This window comes from Neltuma alba, unplaced genomic scaffold, assembly GCF_004799145.2.
Source record: "Neltuma alba isolate B1F8T4 unplaced genomic scaffold, ASM479914v2 tig00010592_pilon, whole genome shotgun sequence".
Classification (NCBI taxonomy): domain Eukaryota; kingdom Viridiplantae; phylum Streptophyta; class Magnoliopsida; order Fabales; family Fabaceae; genus Neltuma; species Neltuma alba.
The window spans coordinates 216536-235847 of record NW_021635455.1 but is presented as its reverse complement, the minus strand read 5'-3'; the positions used below and the strand labels follow the sequence as shown (position 1 = coordinate 235847).

General features: G+C 39.8%; 2 protein-coding genes across 2 annotated transcripts; one reads left to right on the top strand and one right to left on the bottom strand.

The window, feature by feature from the left end:
• LOC114757368 (E3 ubiquitin-protein ligase UPL1-like) lies at window positions 1-15946 on the top strand. The gene is given in 19 exon segments (XM_028946395.1): window positions 1-171; window positions 386-499; window positions 1634-1729; window positions 1809-2015; window positions 2151-2988; window positions 2991-8404; window positions 8406-8724; window positions 9541-10595; window positions 10684-10986; window positions 11065-11269; window positions 11746-12014; window positions 12110-12405; window positions 12808-13906; window positions 13998-14144; window positions 14242-14322; window positions 14406-14631; window positions 14767-14906; window positions 15429-15535; window positions 15670-15946. Coding segments are annotated over 18 exon segments (11001 nt in total). The 5' UTR covers window positions 1-171; window positions 386-403; the 3' UTR covers window positions 15773-15946.
• Window positions 15947-16234: 288 nt separating this feature from the next.
• Window positions 16235-19291, bottom strand: LOC114757379 (uncharacterized). Its single transcript, XM_028946408.1, has 5 exons — window positions 19084-19291; window positions 18886-18912; window positions 18650-18772; window positions 17704-17956; window positions 16235-17371 (listed from the first exon to the last, which is right to left on the bottom strand). The coding sequence occupies exons 1-5, from the start codon at window positions 19140-19142 to the stop codon at window positions 16775-16777; spliced, it is 1059 nt and encodes a 352-aa protein (XP_028802241.1). The 5' UTR covers window positions 19143-19291; the 3' UTR covers window positions 16235-16774.
• Between the last annotated feature and the right edge of the window lie 21 nt (window positions 19292-19312).

The following is a 19312-nucleotide window of genomic DNA, read 5'->3' as shown; positions in this document are numbered from 1 at the left end:
AATAAATATTTCATTCGCGGAGGCCCTCGGGTAGCGATTCTCAACCTCACCCCCTCTTCTTTCTCTTACAGTTCTTCGGGCTTTCACTTCGAATCTTTTCTCGCCCTGCGTTCTATTCTCTGCGCACTTCGGATGTGTATGCGCTCAATCCCGTTTCCCCTCATCTTTCAGGTAATCGGTTCTCCGCTTCATATACACAAGTATGCAGCAATGTTTATATGTGTGTGAAGAATATGATCTGTTTTTCTAACACGCCTAGCGAATTTAACTTTTTGATTCCGGCGTCATCTTTTTCAATCTATGTGCTTTTGTCATCGATTTGCTTTATTTATGGATTGTCTTTGTTTTGGTTCTTATGGCGTTTATTGTTATTTCCGTTGGGCAGTAGTGAAGTTGAGGTGAGATGACGACCCTTAGATCGAGCTGGCCGTCGAGGCTGCGGCAACTTTTGTCCAGCGACGGTGCCATTGGCCCCTCCGTCAAACTGGACTCTGAACCGGTGAGTTTTTTAAATCATTCTTTTTATTTGGAAAACCCTCATCGTTGCATCATTTATACCTGAACTGCCCAGTTCATTATATTCACGATTAGTGTTTTAATGGATTAATCTTGGACTAATGAGTAAGCCTGTTAAGGTTTTCTTCACTATCTTAGTCATGTGCACTGATAGAAAATGATCGGATGCGTCTGCTTGTATCCTATCAAAGTTTCTACCGTCTGTCATTACTTGCTTTTATCATTGCATCGGTTTTACGCTCCCTATTTTTGTTCTCTTTTTTTTCCCCCCCTTCTAATTTTGGGGAAGCCCACCTGGCAATGATACCTGCGGCTCCCAAATGTAGATTTGACATTTTCGAGCTCAAGTAGGGAAATTAATAGTGTAGCTTGTCATGACAAGCATGACATCTTATTTGTTCTAGATGTGCACTTAGAATGTGAAATATCCTAGAGAACTATCAGGGAAATAAGCTCCTTCAGTTTGTCTCGAGAATCGCTACACGTCAACGAAATTAATATTCAATAATACAGTACTTCATAAGATCCCATGCAGTTTAATGGTGGAGGCGAGATTGATATGCCATAAAGGTTCTTGCCTCTGGCCATCTGGTGACTTTTTTGACGGTGGCAAGGTGCTTGCCTTTTGTGGCTGAGTGAAATATTTTTCGTTTGTCTCTATCAACAAACCCACACACTCTTTTCGTGCGGTTACTTTTTAGATATGACAAGTTTCTGAATAATTTGAGCTGGTCCACTCCTATTTGCTTTCTGTTTTTGTTTATTATTTGTCAATAGTTATTTCACCTCTGTTCAGCTAAACCGGATTAGACACATTATTTTCAAAGTCCATTGTTCTACTCATTCTAACCTAAAGCGATAAAGGTGGAGAGGCGTAGGGAAGGAAGGTTCAAAATAAATTTTACGAGATATGAATGCATAGGAGATTTCTAGATTTCAAATTTGGATCAGCTGCGTTTCTTTTACTTTCAACTTGAATTCTTTTCTTTTTTTTTTTGTTCTCTAATTCCATTGGAAGCACAAGGTCTAGGGGGCGTGTTTTGTTATTTTTCTGCTCTTCTGTCCTTACCTAGTGGCCAGTAAACGTAATCTGAATTTTGTGATCCATGGATTTCAGCCTCCCAAGATCAAAGCCTTCATTGAGAAGGTCATACAGTGTCCATTACAAGATATAGGAATACCGCTCTCTGGCTTTCGGTGGGAGTACAATAAGGTAATATCAGTCTAATTTTTTGAACAAAGTATTTTATTTTTTCTATCACTAAAATATAAACATCCATCTTATTTTTCAGGGCAATTTCCATCACTGGAGACCATTGTTTCTTCATTTTGATACGTACTTCAAGGTGTATTTGTCATGTAGAAATGATTTGACATTGTCTGATAGGATTCTAGAAGATGAAAGTCCATTACCAAAATATGCAATTATGCAAATATTACGGGTGATGCAAATAATTTTAGAGAATTGTCCTAACAAGAGTTCATTCGATGGCTTAGAGGTGAGTTGTTCAGAAAGTATTTTCTGTTCTAGGAAGTCTTAATTCTGTATCTTCACCCTTTTATTTTAGCCGTGTAAAATTTTTCTTTTAATGTTTGAAAATTTTCTATTTCTGATATTTGTCCTCTCTTTTCAGCATTTCAAGCTTTTATTAGCTTCAACAGATCCTGAGATTCTTATAGCTGCGTTGGAAACTCTTTCTGCACTTGTAAAAATAAATCCGTCTAAGCTTCATGGAAGCGCAAAGATGGTTGGGTGTGGTTCAGTTAACAGCTATCTCCTATCCCTAGCACAGGGATGGGGAAGCAAGGAGGAGGGCTTGGGATTGTATTCTTGTATTATTGCAAATGAGAAAACCCAAGATGAAGCTTTGTGCTTGTTTCCTTCTGATGTAGAGAATGGTTGTGATCAATCTAATTACCGCATTGGGTCTACTCTGTATTTTGAATTGCATGGATCTAGTGCCCAATCTAAGGAACACGGTGGTGATAAGGATTCCCCGAATTTGAGAGTTATTCATATGCCAGATATGCATTTGCGGAAAGAAGATGATTTGTTCTTGTTGAAGCAGTGTATTGAGCAGTATAGTGTTCCTTCAGATCTTCGATTTTCTTTGCTCACCAGAATTAGATATGCTCGATCCTTCCGGTCACCAAGAATATGCAGTTTTTATAGCAGGATTTGCCTTCTTGCTTTTATTGTTCTGGTCCAGTCCAGTGATGCTCATGATGAACTTGTGTCCTTTTTTGCTAATGAACCAGAATATACAAACGAGTTAATTAGGGTTGTGAGATCTGAGAAAACTGTGTCTGGATCTCTCAGAACATTAGCAATGCTTGCGTTGGGAGCTCAATTGGCAGCATATACATCATCTCATGAACGGGCACGGATATTGAGTGGATCTAGTATAAGTTTTGCTGGTGGGAACCGCATGATACTTTTGAATGTGCTTCAACGGGCTATTTTGTCATTAAAAGTTCTAATGATCCATCGTCCCTTGCCTTTGTGGAGGCACTTCTTCAGTTCTATCTGCTCCATGTGGTTTCAACCTCAACTTCTGGGAGTAATATTAGGGGTTCTGGCATGGTACCTACATTCTTGCCTTTGTTGGAGGATTCTGATCCGGCACACATTCATCTTGTCTGTTTTGCTGTGAAAACCCTTCAGAAGCTTATGGACTATAGCAGCTCAGCTGTGTCACTTTTTAAAGAGTTGGGGGGTGTTGAGCTTTTAGCTCAGAGGCTACAGATAGAGGTGCACAGAATCGTAGGTTTGGTTAGAGAAAATGATGATTTGATGGTCACTGGTGAAAGCTCAAGACTTAACACTGATAAGCTTTCCTTCCAAAAGAGGCTCATAAAGGTCTCGCTCAAGGCCCTGGGTTCCGCAACATATTCTGCTTCAAACTCTACCAGATCTCAACACTCACATGACAGTTCCTTACCTGCAACACTAGTGTTGATATTCAGGAATGTAGACAAGTTTGGAGGTGATATTTACTACTCTGCTGTTACTGTTATGAGTGAAGTAATCCACAAAGATCCCACATGTTTTTCTGCTCTGCATGAGATGGGTCTTCCTGATGCTTTTTTATCTTCTGTTGTATCTCGAGTGTTTCCTTCTTCAAGGGCTTTGTCATGTATTCCTAATGGTCTTGGTGCTATTTGTCTCAATGCTAAGGGCCTAGAGGCTGTTAGAGAAACTTCAGCACTGCGATTCCTTGTTGACATCTTCACAAGTAAAAAGTATGTCCTGGCAATGAATGAAGCCATTGTTCCTCTTGCAAATGCTGTGGAGGAACTTCTGCGTCATGTGTCTTCGCTGCGAAGTACTGGTGTTGATATGATTATTGAAATCATCCATAAGATTGCATCATTTGGGGATAGTATTGGTGTAGGATCTTCTGGAAAAGATAACGAGGGTACTGCAATGGAAACAGATTCTGCAGACAAAGAAAATGAAGGACATTGCTGCCTTGTTGGTACAGCAGATTCAGCTGCAGAAGGGATAACTGATGATCAATTCTTACAGTTATGCGTCTTTCATTTGATGGTATTGGTTCACAGGATGATGGAAAATTCTGAAACGTGTCGCTTGTTCGTGGAAAAGTTGGGAATTGAAGCTTTGCTGAAGTTGTTATTACGACCTGTTATTGCACAATCCTCAGATGGCATGTCTATTGCTTTACATAGCACCATGGTCTTTAAGGGGTTTGCTCAGCATCACTCAGCTCCTCTAGCACGTGCCTTTTGCTCCTCTCTTAGAGAGCACTTGAAGAAAGCACTAGCAGGGTTTGATGCAGCTTCTGGACATTTATTGCTGGATCCAAAGATGACAACTGATAGTGGCATCTTTTCTTCACTTTTCTTGGTTGAGTTCCTTCTGTTTCTTGCTGCCTCAAAAGATAACCGTTGGGTGACTGCATTGCTGACAGAGTTTGGAAATGGCAGTAAAGATGTTCTGGAAGACATTGGACATGTGCATCGTGAGGTTCTGTGGCAAATTGCTCTACTTGAAGATACAAAGCCTGATATTGAGGATAATGGGGCTTGTTCATCTGCTGATTCACAACAGGCAGAAGTGGATGCTAATGAAACTGAAGAGCAAAGGTTCAACTCTTTCAGGCAGTTTCTTGATCCATTACTGAGGAGGAGGACGTCCGGATGGAGCATTGAATCTCAGTTTTTTGACCTTATAAACTTGTATCGAGATCTGGGCCGAGCCACTGGTTCTCATAGTATATCAAGTTCCATTAGTTCTTCGAACATGAGGTTGGCTTCCAGTGATCATGTGCATCATTCTGGATCTTCTGATGCATCTGGGGCAAATAGTAAGAAAGAAAATGACAAGCAGAGGCCGTATTATACCTCTTGTTGTGACATGGTCAGATCACTCTCATTTCACATCACCCATCTGTTTCAAGAGTTAGGAAAGGTAATGCTGCTGCCTTCTCGTCGCCGTGATGATTTGGTGAGTGTAAGTCCTGCAGCAAAGTCAGTGGCTTCAACTTTTGCATCCATTTCTCTGGATCATATGAATTTTGGCCGTGTAAGTACTTCAGCAGGAGAGGCATCCATATCAATAAAATGTCGTTACTATGGTAAAGTGATTGGTTTGATGGATAGCATTCTAATGGAGAAGCCAGATTCCTGCAATCCTATTTTATTGAATTGCTTGTATGGACATGGTGTTGTTCAATCTGTTTTGACAACATTTGAAGCAACAAGTCAGTTGCTCTTTGCAGTTAATCGTGCTCCTGCATCCCCTATGGACACTGATGATGGAAATTTGAAGCAGGATGACAAAGATGATGGTGACCATTCGTGGATTTATGGTCCTTTAGCTAGTTATGGTAAATTTATTGACCATCTAGTGACCTCCTCTTTTATTTTATCTTCATTTACAAAGCACTTGCTTGCACAGCCCCTTGCAAACTGTGATACTCCTTTCCCACGGGATGCTGAGACTTTCGTGAAGGTCCTCCAGTCCATGGTGTTGAAGGCTGTACTTCCAGTTTGGACTCATCCCCAGTTTGTTGATTGTAGCTATGAATTTATTTCTACTGTAATCTCTATTATTAAGCATGTTTATTATGGGGTTGAAGTGAAAAATGTCAACAGCAGCAACAGTGCTCGTATCACAGGACCTCCTCCAAATGAAACGGCCATTTCAACCATTGTAGAGATGGGGTTTTCCAGGTCTCGAGCAGAGGAAGCTTTGAGGCAAGTTGGGTCAAATAGTGTCGAGTTGGCAATGGAGTGGTTGTTCTCCCATCCAGAAGATATTCAAGAAGATGATGAACTTGCCCGTGCACTTGCCATGTCCCTTGGGAGTTCTGAATCAGACACAAAAGATGCTACTGAAAATGATAATGCTCAGCAGATTGAGGAAGAGATTGTTCAACTTCCACCAGTTGATGAGTTATTATCTACTTGCACAAAACTTTTGCAGAAAGAATCCCTTGCTTTTCCTGTCCGAGACTTGCTTGTGATGATATGCTTTCAAGACAATGGTCAATATAGGTCTAATATTGTCTCTTTTCTTGCTGAACGGATCAAAGAATGTGGCCTGGTTCCCTGTAATGGAAATAATACCTTGCTTGCTGCACTTTTCCATGTTTTTGCATTAATTTTGAATGAGGATGCTGAGGCACGTGAAGCTGCATCCAAGATTGGTTTGATAAAAATTGCCTCAGATTTACTCTACCAGTGGCATTCCAGTCTTGATTGTAGGGTGAAACAGCAGGTGCCAAAATGGGTTATGGCAGCTTTTCTTGCATTAGACAGGCTGTTGCAAGTGGATCAAAAGCTGAACTCTGAAATTGCGGAGCAGATGAAGAAAGAAGCAGCGGATAACCAGCAGGCATCTATTACCATTGATGAGGATAGGCAAAACAAATTGCAGTCTGCATTGGGACTTTCTATGAAGTATGCAGATATAAGTGAGCAGAAGAGACTTGTTGAGATTGCTTGTAGTTGTATGAAGCACCAGCTTCCATCAGACACAATGCATGCTATTCTGTTGCTCTGTTCCAATCTTACAAGGAATCATTCTGTCGCTCTTACCTTTCTTGATGCTGGGGGTTTAAGTTCACTGCTTTCTTTGCCAACCAGTAGCTTATTCCCAGGGTTTGACAACGTTGCTGCTAGTATTATACGTCAGGTCCTTGAAGATCCACAAACTCTCCAACAAGCAATGGAATCTGAAATTAAACATTGTCTTGTCGTTGCTTCTAACCGGCATCCAATTGGAAGGATCAGTCCTCGCAATTTCCTGTCTAATTTAGCTTCTGTAATTTCTCGAGATCCAGTTATTTTCATGCAGGCTGCTCAATCTGTCTGCCAAGTTGAGTTGGTAGGTGATAGGCCTTACATTGTATTGCTGAAAGATCGGGATAAAGACAGACCTAAGGAGAAGGAAAAGGAGAAGGATAGATCATTAGAGAAAGAAAAAACACAGATTAACGATGGGAAGGTTGGTTTGGGAACTGCAAACACAGCAGCTTCTGGCAATGGCCATGGCAAAAGCCATGATTCAAATTCAAAGAGTGGCAAGATTCATAGAAAACCCACCCAGAGTTTTATAAACGTGATAGAACTTCTTCTTGAGTCCATATGCACTTTTGTACCACCTGTAAAGGATGATGTAACCATAAATGCTGGACCTAGCACCCCAACATCAAGTGACATGGACATTGATATCTCTGCAGTTAAGGGAAAAGGAAAAGCAGTTGCCACCATGTCCGAGGAGTATGAAACCAGCGAGCAGGAAACTTCTGCATCGCTCGCAAAAGTTGTATTTATTTTGAAGCTTCTTACAGAAATACTATTGATGTATTCATCAGCTGTACATGTTCTTCTCCGGCGAGATGCTGAAATGGGCAGAACTAAGTTCACTCATCAAAAGAGTAGTCCTGCTGGTTTAAGCTTGGGTGGAATTTTTCACCATATTCTTCATAATTTTCTTCCTTATTTTCGAAGTGCCAAAAAGGACAAGAAAAATGATGGTGATTGGAGGCAGAAACTTGCAACCAGAGCTAATCAATTTATGGTGGCTGCTTGTGTTCGATCTACAGAGGCAAGGAGGAGAGTTTTCAGTGAGATTAGTCATATTATGGGTGACTTTGTTGATTCTTGTAGAGGTGTTAAGCCACCAAGTAATAACATTCTGGTTTTTGTTGATCTACTAAACGATGTTTTAGCTGCCCGTACACCAGCTGGTTCTTCAATCTCAGCAGAGGCCTCTACCACTTTTATGGAAACTGGTCTGGTTAAATCGTTCACTCGTACCCTCCAGGTGTTGGACTTAGACCATGCTGACTCATCTAAAGTTGCTACTGGAATTGTTAAAGCTCTTGAGTTGGTTACTAAGGAGCATGTCCATTCAGCTGATTCTACTGCTGGGAAGGGTGATAGCTCAACGAAGTCCTTGGATCTTAGTCAATCTGGAAGAATGGAGAATATTGATGATGCATCCCAGTCCATGGAAATGACAACTCAGGCCAATAATGATTCCCTTCAAGCAGACCAGGTTGCATCTTATAATGCAATTCAGTCTTATGGTGAGTCTGAAGCTGTCACTGATGATATGGAACATGATCAAGATCTTGATGGCAGTTTTGCTCCAGCTAATGAGGATGATTACATGCGTGAAACTTCTGAGGATGCAAGGGGTCTTGAGAATGGCATTGAAAATGTGGAGATTCGGTTTGGAATCCAGCCTCATGAACAGGAAAATCTTGATGATGATGAGGATGAGGATGATGAGATGTCTGGAGATGACGGTGAAGATGTAGAGGAAGATGATGAGGATGATGAGGAACATAATGATTTAGAAGACGAAGTCCATCACTTGCCACATCATGACACTGATCAAGATGATCGTGAGATTCGATGATGATGATTTTGATGATGAAGTGATGGAGGAAGATGACGAGGATGATGAGGATGATGAAGATGGAGTTATCTTGCGGCTTGAGGAGGGCATTAATGGAATAAATGCTTTTGATCATATTGAGGTTTTTGGGAGGGAAAATAGTTTTCCAAATGATGCTCTCCATGTGATGCCCGTTGAACTCTTTGGATCTAGACGTCCTGGGAGGACAACGTCCATTTACAGTCTACTGGGCAGAACTGGTGATGCTGCTGATCCTTCACGCCATCCGCTCCTAGCTGGACCACCTTCATTCCAGTCATCTCCGGGGCCATCAGGTTTGTTCCTTTATATATTTCTTATTTTTTTCACTGATGTATTATTCTAATTTTCCAATATAGCAGAGATAAATCTCTGTATGGTAAATTATTATTACATAATTGAAATCATTCTGAATTTTTAGTGCAAACATCAGTTCAAATTTAAAAATGAAGAGGCAACCTCAAAAATAAATATAATTTTAAGAAGTAAATGTCATACCAGTTCAAGGAATTGTTTTGGGAAAAATAAATTTTATTAATTGAAAATAATATAAGGAAAAAATGCAAGTTATAACGAAATAATATATAATTTTTTTTAAAAATGTACATATATATTAGCTTATTACCGAAGAGTTTTAAAAAATAAATTGTGAATTTTAATGATAATTATCTACATAAAATTTATTAGTTTTGGAAAAGGAAAATATACATATTGATAAAAATAAATTTTCAAGTAATATAAATCAAAATGTAGTGAGTATATTAAATAACGACAAATATGTAAATTGATTTATTTATATTTAGAAATATATTATTATTTCAATTTAAATTTAAATTTAAATCTTGTGTATCCACCCGAGTGTTGATTTTTTTTTTTTTTTCCAATGAAAAAGTCTGATTTAGAAGGGAAAGTGTGGGTGAGACAAAAATAAGAAGAAAAAGGGGAAAAAATGATAAGAGAATGCATAAGTAGATAACTACCACTTACTGTTAATAAGAAAACTTTTATATTTTACTTTTATATTGATATATTGTTCGGTGTCCTTTTTATGATTTTTGGCAAACACTTGTATTTTGTATTTTAATGGCTTTTCTCTTTGCAAAAAAATTCAGATAGTATATTGGAGAGCCGCTCAACAGGTTTGGATAATATTTTCCGATCTCTGAGGGGTGGTCGCCATGGGCACCGTTTGAATTTATGGATCAATAACCAGCATAGTGGTGGATCAAATAATGGTGTTGTGCCACCAGGTCTTGAGGACCTGCTTGTCTCTCAGTTAAGGCGGCCTATCCCTGAAAAGTCATCTGATAAGGAGGTAGCGGAAACAGGTCCTCACAATAAAGTTGAGGTCAACCAAGCACAAGATACAGGTGGTGGTAGACCAGATATTCCAGTTGAAAGCAATGCAAATCAAGCTGGTGGTACAGTGACTCCAGCAGCAATTGATAATCCCAACAATGCTGATACGAGACCTGCAGCAACTGGATCTCTGCAGACTGATGTACCAAGCACCCATTCACAAGTGATTGAGATGCAGTTTGAGCATAGTGACGTAGCTGTGCGGGATGTTGAGGCTGTTAGCCAAGAGAGTAGTGGTAGTGGGGCAACTTTTGGTGAAAGCCTTCGGAGCCTAGATGTTGAGATAGGAAGTGTTGATGGCCATGATGATGGCGGAGAAAGGCAGGTTTTTGCAGAGAGGGTTGCTGGTGATTCCCAAGTTGCACGTACAAGAAGATCAAATATGACTTTTGGTCATTCTTCCCATGTAAGTGGGAGAGATGCTTCCCTCCATAGTGTTACTGAAGTTTCTGAAAATTCCAGCCGAGATGCAGATCAGGAAGCTCCAGCTGCAGAGCAGCAGGTGAACAGTGATTCTGGTTCTGGGGCAATTGATCCTGCCTTTCTAGATGCTCTTCCTGAGGAGTTGCGTGCTGAAGTTCTCTCAGCTCAGCAGGGACAAGCAGCTCAACCATCAAATGTTGAGTCTCAGAACACCGGAGATATTGATCCAGAATTCCTTGCAGCCCTCCCTCCAGATATTCGAGCAGAAGTTTTAGCACAACAGCAAGCACAGAGGCTCCACCAGTCCCAGGAGTTGGAAGGTCAGCCTGTTGAAATGGATACAGTTTCAATAATTGCAACATTTCCTTCGGAGTTACGAGAAGAGGTGAGCTTGTCAGTGGAATTCTATTAATGTAGTAAAAAAGATTATACATGATTATACATATGTACTATAATATTTGTATTCTGTTCAGGTTCTTCTAACATCTTCTGACGCTATCCTTGCCAATCTTACACCTGCTCTTGTTGCTGAGGCAAATATTTTGCGGGAGAGGTTTGCACACCGTTACAGTCGTACCCTCTTTGGTATGTACCCAAGAAGTCGTAGAGGTGAGACTTCTAGACGTGATGAAGGTATTGGTTCAGGCTTAGATAGGGCTGGTGGAAGTATTTCTTCACGCAGATCTGTTGGAGCTAAGGTAGTTGAAGCTGATGGAGCACCTCTAGTTGACACAGAAGCTTTGCATGCCATGATTCGTTTATTTCGTGTGGTTCAGGTATCAATTCATGGTACAGAGTGGTGCTTTGGAATGCTTTTTCTTTATTGTTTATTTATTGCCCTTTTCATTTTGCAGCCACTCTATAAAGGTCAATTGCAGAGGCTTCTTTTGAATCTTTGTGCCCATAGTGAAACTAGAACTACTTTGGTGAAAATTCTGATGGACTTACTTATGCTTGATGTAAAAACATCTGGAAGCTCTTCTAGTGCGGTTGAGCCACCATATAGACTTTATGGTTGTCAGAGCAATGTAATGTACTCTCGCCCTCAATCTTTTGATGGTAAGACCAGCTGATCAATCTTATTAATGATTAACGTATAGTTTGAGCTGTTGTGATATCATCGGTGATGTGATATCTGTTGTAATAGTCATTGGTGATTGATATATATTCTTTTGATTATGGATGAAGTTCTATTTTATTCTCTGTTGCAAGATGTTTATGGTAATGGGTAGTGGTAGACGAATTTATAATGATTTAATATCTAATATCTGGATTGGATTCTAGCACATCAGAGCTTGCCCTGCATATCTTCCATGTTTTTAAGCAGCTCGTCAATTTTCTTAATAAATGCTCATAATTTTAAATTTTCCCAAAGAGAGTGATAAGTTAGAGTATGTAGGTGAGGTCATTTCCCTTTTCATCAAGCTTGTTTATGCCAGAGTGGTCATTTATATTATTTGCTGAATCTTTTTGCCCCTTATCTTTTCCTTAGGAAGAGGATTTCGCTAATATTTTGTGTTTGTTTGGTTACATAGGAGTTCCTCCCTTGCTTTCCCGTCGCATACTTGAAACTCTGACGTATCTTTCTCGTAATCATCCATATGTGGCAAAAATTTTTCTTGAGTTTGGTGGTCCTCATTATGCACCAAGAGAATCAGATAATGCAAACAAGGCACGCGGCAAATCTGTGATGGTTGTTGGAGACGAAGTTAACAATGACAATAATGAACACATGTCCCTTGCAATGCTTTTGAGTCTATTAAGGCAGCCTCTCTATCTGAGGAGCATAGCGCATCTTGAGCAGGTGTTGATTTGATTTTGTGATAGTATTTTGGCAGCTTATTTATCTGCTTGAGGACATTTTGGATATGATTATTATTTATTTCTTGTTATTTGCAGCTGCTAAATCTTCTTGAGGTTATCATTGATAGTGCTAGAAGTAAGTCTAGTTCATCTGACAAAATTCCAAGTTCTACTTCTGAGCCCTCATCTGGTCCACAAATTTCTGCATTCGAGGCAGATGCAAATACTGATCCTGGTGTTTCATCTTCTGGGCTTGATAAATCAACTAGTGCTGTTGATTCCTCCAAATCCAAAACTGCCGCCCATCTTGAGGAACATGAGACTCACAGGGTACCCAGTAGCCTACCAGAGGAAGAACTTCGGCTTTTGTGTTCATTACTTGCACAAGAAGGGTATGACTGTGTGCTTATGCTTGATGATTGCGCTAATTCTGTTAACATGCTGGCCTAGATGTATTTAGTTGCTGTAACCAGGAGCTGCTGATGAATGTAGGAAGTGTGGGTTGTGACACAAGTGGCGCAAAATTAATTTATCTTTATAATCTGTCAGATTTTTCTGCTAAAGTTCCACCCATTTATAATTGAGTAGTGGGAAATTGTTTCTTCTAGCATGTTCATTCAATGCTTATCATTATGTTACCTGGGTCTTGTTTCAGGCAGTTCACCTGCCTTTTGCTGCTAATACTGAACTTCATGGCACTCTCCATTATACCAGATTATCTAGTTTTTAAAAAAGCAGTTCTGTATATTTTGAACAATTATGACCATGATCTGATGCTAATGTGTTCCTTTCAGATTGTCGGATAATGCATATGCTCTCGTGGCGGAGGTAATGAAGAAATTAGTGGCCATTGCTCCAACTCATTGTCAGCTCTTTGTCACTGAGCTTGCTGGAGCAGTTCAAAACTTGACTTCTGCCGCAATGAATGAATTGCGTGTTTTCAGTGAAGCAATCAGATCTCTTCTTAGCACAACATCTTCTGATGGGGCTGCAATTTTGAGAGTTCTGCAAGCCTTAAGTTCCCTTGTTGCTTCACTGACTGAGAAAGAGAATGATAGAATTACTCCTGCTCTTTCTGAGGTATGGGAAATCAATTCAGCTTTAGAGCCTTTGTGGCATGAACTGAGCTGTTGCATAAGCAAGATGGAGTCATACTCAGAGTCTGCCTCTGATTTGTTCACCCCTTCTCGTACCAGTTTGTCTAAGCCATCAAATGCATTGTCTCCACTTCCACCAGGCTCTCAAAATATTTTACCATACATAGAATCTTTCTTTGTGGTTTGTGAGAAGCTGCATCCTGCTCAGCCAGGTACTGGTCATGATGTGGGCATCCCTGTTGTTTCTGATGTTGAAGATGCCAGAACATCTGCTACCCAACAGAAAATATCTGCACCTCCTGTCAAAGCGGATGAGAAAAATGCTGTTTTTGTCAAGTTCTCAGAGAAGCATAGGAAACTACTAAATGCTTTTATCAGGCAAAATCCTGGTTTGCTTGAGAAATCTTTCTCCCTCATGCTGAAGGTTCCAAAATTTATTGATTTTGACAACAAGCGTGCCCACTTTCGGTCAAAGATAAAGCATCAGCATGACCATCATCCTAGCCCATTAAGAATCTCAGTTAGAAGGGCCTATGTTTTAGAGGATTCTTATAACCAGCTTCGCATGAGATCTACTCAAGATTTGAAGGGAAGGTTGACTGTTCACTTCCAAGGGGAGGAAGGTATTGATGCAGGTGGTCTTACAAGGGAATGGTATCAATTATTGTCCAGAGTTATTTTTGACAAAGGAGCCCTTCTTTTTACAACGGTGGGCAATGAATCAACATTCCAGCCGAACCCTAACTCTGTTTACCAAACAGAACATCTTTCTTATTTCAAATTTGTTGGAAGAGTGGTAAGTTCCATTTCAACTGCTTGTTTTTGGTTCTCTGTTTGTGATATGTGTGATATGTGTTTTCCCCACTTACTCTTGCTACATTGTCCAGGTTGGGAAAGCATTGTTTGATGGTCAGCTTTTGGATGTCCATTTTACTCGCTCTTTCTACAAGCATATACTTGGGGTCAAAGTTACATATCATGATATTGAAGCCATTGATCCTGACTACTACAAAAATTTGAAATGGATGCTTGAGGCATGTGCATTTTCGTGCTTTCTCTTTATTTCAGCACAATTTCCATTGCTTTCTGCTTGTTGTGGCAGTTTCTTATGCGTTTCCGGTTTGTCTGCAGAATGATATTAGCGATGTTTTGGATCTTACGTTTAGCATTGACGCAGATGAAGAAAAACTGATCTTATATGAGCGGACAGAAGTAATAACTGCTCTTGATACTTCTTTAGTTAATACATTAGATTACTTAATTTTATATTGTCTGATTTTGCTGACAATGTTTAGGTAACTGATTATGAGTTGATTCCTGGTGGACGGAATATCAAAGTTACTGAGGAGAATAAGCATCAATATGTTGATTTAGTGGTTGAGCACCGGTTGACCACTGCTATTCGACCTCAAATAAATGCCTTCTTGGAAGGATTCAATGAATTGATTCCCAGGGAGTTGATATCCTTATTCCATGACAAAGAATTGGAATTATTAATCAGTGGACTTCCTGATATCGATTGTGAGTTTTTTTGCATCGTAAAAATCCTTTTTTTTTTTTTTTTTCCGGTCATCTTAACCGCTCTCCAGTCCTGCCATCTTTTCAACTCAATTTCATGGAATGATAATTTTAACAAATTGTTTTACATCATTTCAGTGGATGACTTGAGAGCAAATACTGAGTATTCTGGATACAGTGCTGCGTCACCAGTTATCCAGTGGTTTTGGGAAGTTGTATATGGTTTCAGCAAGGAAGATAAGGCTCGACTATTGCAGTTTGTGACAGGCACATCCAAGGTAAGTTGCTGTTGGGTTGTGGGTGAGTATGGGGGGCTATTATAAATAATGTGAAATTCGCATATGCAGATTTTTGAATTTTTTTTAAACTTTAAATAGTTGTAAACTGAATTTGTTACCATTTCCTCTCACGTCTTCTGAATACGAATTGCTGTGCAGCGTTTGGGTTTGTATTGGAAGTGCTTTTTATTTTTCCTTTTTCACTCTAATTGTAGACCATTGTAAAAAAATCCTCCTTCATGATGCCAAGTAGAGTATGTGATTGGCTCAACTCTCTGTTATCTGAGGCGCAAACTTTAATTTATAGAATAGGCGTAGAATGGCACTTCTGAGTTTCGCCATGGTGGTTTGTGGGGCAATCTCAGCTTTGCCTGTCTCCCTGCTGGAGATGACACTTTTTATCCTACTTGTGATCTGATTTTTAGACCTGGAAATATTTGCTCTTCTTTACTAGAACAAGAAGTCCTGTGCTGAGAAAATATGAAATTTATGTGGGCTCTGATTTTTGCCACGAAATTCTAGGTGCCTCTGGAAGGTTTCAGTGCTCTTCAAGGAATCTCAGGTTCTCAGAAGTTTCAGATACACAAAGCATATGGGAGCCCTGATCATTTGCCTTCTGCTCATACTTGGTACCTTCCGGCTTCCGCTCAGTTCATTTATCGTGTGGCTGTTGACATCTTTAAAGTTCTAGCTATGTTTCATTATTTGTGACTGATCATCCAAATGACGACTAGACATACTTAACCTACATTCTTTATTGCAGCTTCAACCAGCTAGACCTACCCGAATATCCGACTAGACAACAATTGGAAGAGAGGTTACTGCTTGCAATTCATGAAGCAAACGAGGGGTTTGGATTTGGTTGATAACCTTTTTTTTTTTTGGGTAGGTTGGGCATATATACTCATGTATTTTACATATTAGGGCAGCAGCTATTGTGCAGGGGATTGACCATCCTTTTTCAGTTCATATTAAATTGTTAATATGTTGTACAGTGGTTTATTGCAATGGGAACGATGCCTTTTGCGGTTTCTCAGTCAGCCTCTGTGCACCTGTTACGTATCTCTTGTTTTTAAGGTTACGTTGCGATTGTGGTTTTGTTGTGAGCTAGCAGCTTCTTGCGAATGCTGCTGCATTGATGCTTATGACGACAAATTATGCGCATCACGTGGTCACCGCCCCAATATGCCAACGGCTTATTTATGATGTCCTGAATTACACGTGAAACAAATTGGAGTTAGGTCTGAGTCGGGGAAGATGTGAAGAAATCATGCTAAAAAAAAATGCGAGAAGAAAAGGCACCACAATTTCATGTGGGTATCACAGCATTGAAAAATAGTGACAATATTTCTTAATATAGATTAACGTCCAACAACCGCAGCCTGGACTGCCCACTTCTCTGGGCTGGCCATAGGAAAATTTGAACTCATTAGGCCATTTTATGAAAACAAAATATACGTTAACTGATGCTTTAGAAAGTTGATCTGTCCAAATTAATACGCTATATACCATATGATATAGGACATGCATGCATGAGTAGGAACGCAAATACAGCATATCGCCTTCAACTACAAATTAGACCCAAGTTAGCTTTGCTATTCGAAAAAAGCCGTGTTGTTTATAAACAAAGTGCAGCAGGCAGCGCTGCTGATCACCATCTAGGATATTTCTTTCCTTTGGCATCAGCTTTGATAATCACGCAAAGGCTATCCGGAAAGTCATCAGGCCACAGAACTACGTCATTTCCGCGAAGAACCATCTTTGCAAGATAATCCGCTGCTCTGTTAGTTTCACGCCATGTGTGAGAGACCTGATACTTGTCAAATTTACTTAGAAGCTTCCATATACATTTCAAACATCTATTAGCTTTAACCTGAAGGCTGTTCTTTGTTGATGCTTTTCACAACACTCATTGAATCAGATTCCACCCATATTACTTTAATCCCTTGACCCCAAGCAAGAACAAGACCTCTCCATATAGCCCATAGCTCAACCAAGAAAATATCTCCTTGTGGAACTCTACATACAAAGGCACATAATGGTTCGCCCCTGTAATCACGTAGTAGCCCACCAAAACTGGCATTTTGTTTATGTATAGAACCATCAGTGTTCAACTTTGTCCATCCAAAATCTGGCTTTATCCACCCACACCATCTAATGGTTCTGGAGACCGGCCTTAGAAGATTTGCAATTTGGTTAAGGTTCTTGAGTAGGACCATCCCTTCCGTTCCCCTGTAAGAAGCCATAGACGGTGACATGTATGTGCTCTCTGTTATGCATAACTCTACACTCAAGTTATTTTCTTTGGCTCTGTGTTTCTTCCCCTGAAAATGTACGCCTAGGCAATGTTCACTGGAAGTAGTGATCTGACACATAGCACAGCTCCATTCTTTCTGGGCTTTTTTCCTGCAAGTTGATCTATTGTGATTCCTTTCTGTTAAGTCGCAACCAAGATCACAACTTCCCTGATGCAGTGAATTATTAAGCAGTTAGTATTTATTAGTACACATTATGATAGTGATTCCATAAATGTTTAATTAAATGAGAATCTTACTAGGAGTTGGTAACTGTACTAAACAACTGCCTCCTTTTGGGCAGTGGTTTCCTTTTCAATGTTACACAAAAATATATGCAATAAAATTGCAACAGGTCGCTCATCATTTATTGCTCCAAATAATATAAATTTGCAACATTTAACATGTCAAAATGCATGTCTGGATTTAGAGACAATTTGATATGAATGGGCTGTCAGTTACTAGATGTACCTTAAAAAGGACAAATACTCAATTGGACAGACCTGATTTGTTACAGTTTTCTTCTCCGGCATTTGACTTCTAATAATTTGGCCTTTAGACACATCAACGAGTTTTCTGTGATTATCCAATTTGAAACTTGTGCTCTTTTGGCTGAAGATATTCCAAGACCTCTTCCATCTGTTGTCACTACAATATTGATTACGGAAGTACTTATAAATGTATGATGCACCCCTAAAATAAGGTAACACCAGCAAGATCGTTGCCATCCCTTTCATATGAGGCCACCATGGGAGCCTGTAACAGCAAACAAATTTAAACCGAGGTGAAGCTGGTAGCAGAGAACATGATATTCAAACAGAAGAAAGAATTAATTGCTGCCAAGCTGCAGAAATGATAGATGTAGCCAAAACGATTCTGATTTCCTTGTAACTTTGGACTGTTCTAACTCATGTTGGATCTCAAGCCTCTTAAGTTACTTTATATAATTTTTGAACATGCTAGCCAGGTACAGACCAACTTGCATGTGGTCCTCAATAATGAAATAGCAGTAACGTCTCAGAAGAACTTCAACTAAATGGGAACTAATAGCACTGTTTGACGGCAATAGTCCAAAAAATTGCCGTAATAATAAGATTTAGATAAGCTGGGTAACCGAAAACATGTCTAGTAAGATGAACTTGAGATGTAGAAGGAATTGGAGATCCAGCATTATCAGAGTGGCATTGCATTAACGATCATAAAAGTGGTAAAAATCAACCAAGATTGTATTTGCCAGTTTTATGGTTACAGATGCAATTTCCTCCTTTTCTTGGTGGGGCATCGACAATAATCCTCATGTTGGATAACAGGCACTTTTTCATTGTTTGGTTTACCATCAAAATGATCAAAGCACTATTAACAGTTTGATATTAGTCCAACGTGACCCACCATACGGCGCCCCAAAATTTAAGTACTTCTTCTAAATGCAGGAACTAATCCATAAATTACCAGTCAAACAGCCCTGCAAGTTCCTTTTCCATGATCTTAAAAAAGGAAAATATAACCCAAAAAGTAAGGCATCGACGATTGCAGGAGTGAGAACCTCTCTCCATGGTCCGAATAGACAAAACCCTACAGCAAACACACTAAATTTAGTGATCAAATCGGCTATTCTCTGGTATTCCAAAAAGGAATACTAGAAACTGAAGAAAATAGGAGTACCCAGAAGGCAACTAGCAACTTACAGGGGACAAAGCAAACTCAATGGAGGCCTGCAAGTCAGGGAAAAAAGCTAATAAAAATGGGATATAATTATAAACGCAAATGTCAACAGCTAAATAGTGATTTGCAAGTAGAAGCAGTCCGTCGGGATCATAAGCTCTGCATGGCAAAATTTTCAATTGATCCGAAGGCTTGTAAAAGGAAAAGAAATTTGGCCCTACCAGGCAAGCAAGCCGAATGATTTTGTCAGGAGGATCGTCAGAATAATTTCGTGACCCATTTCTTCCACCTATCCCTTGTCCTCCTGTCCGAACAAGACCATTTCATATGAAATACTCGCATCAAATGGCAAGAAACAGAGAGACAGGAGACCAAGAGTCAACCCCTATATACTGAGGATGACGATGATGATGATGTAGCCCCTTCCACTCATCCCCAAAAAAGCCCAGC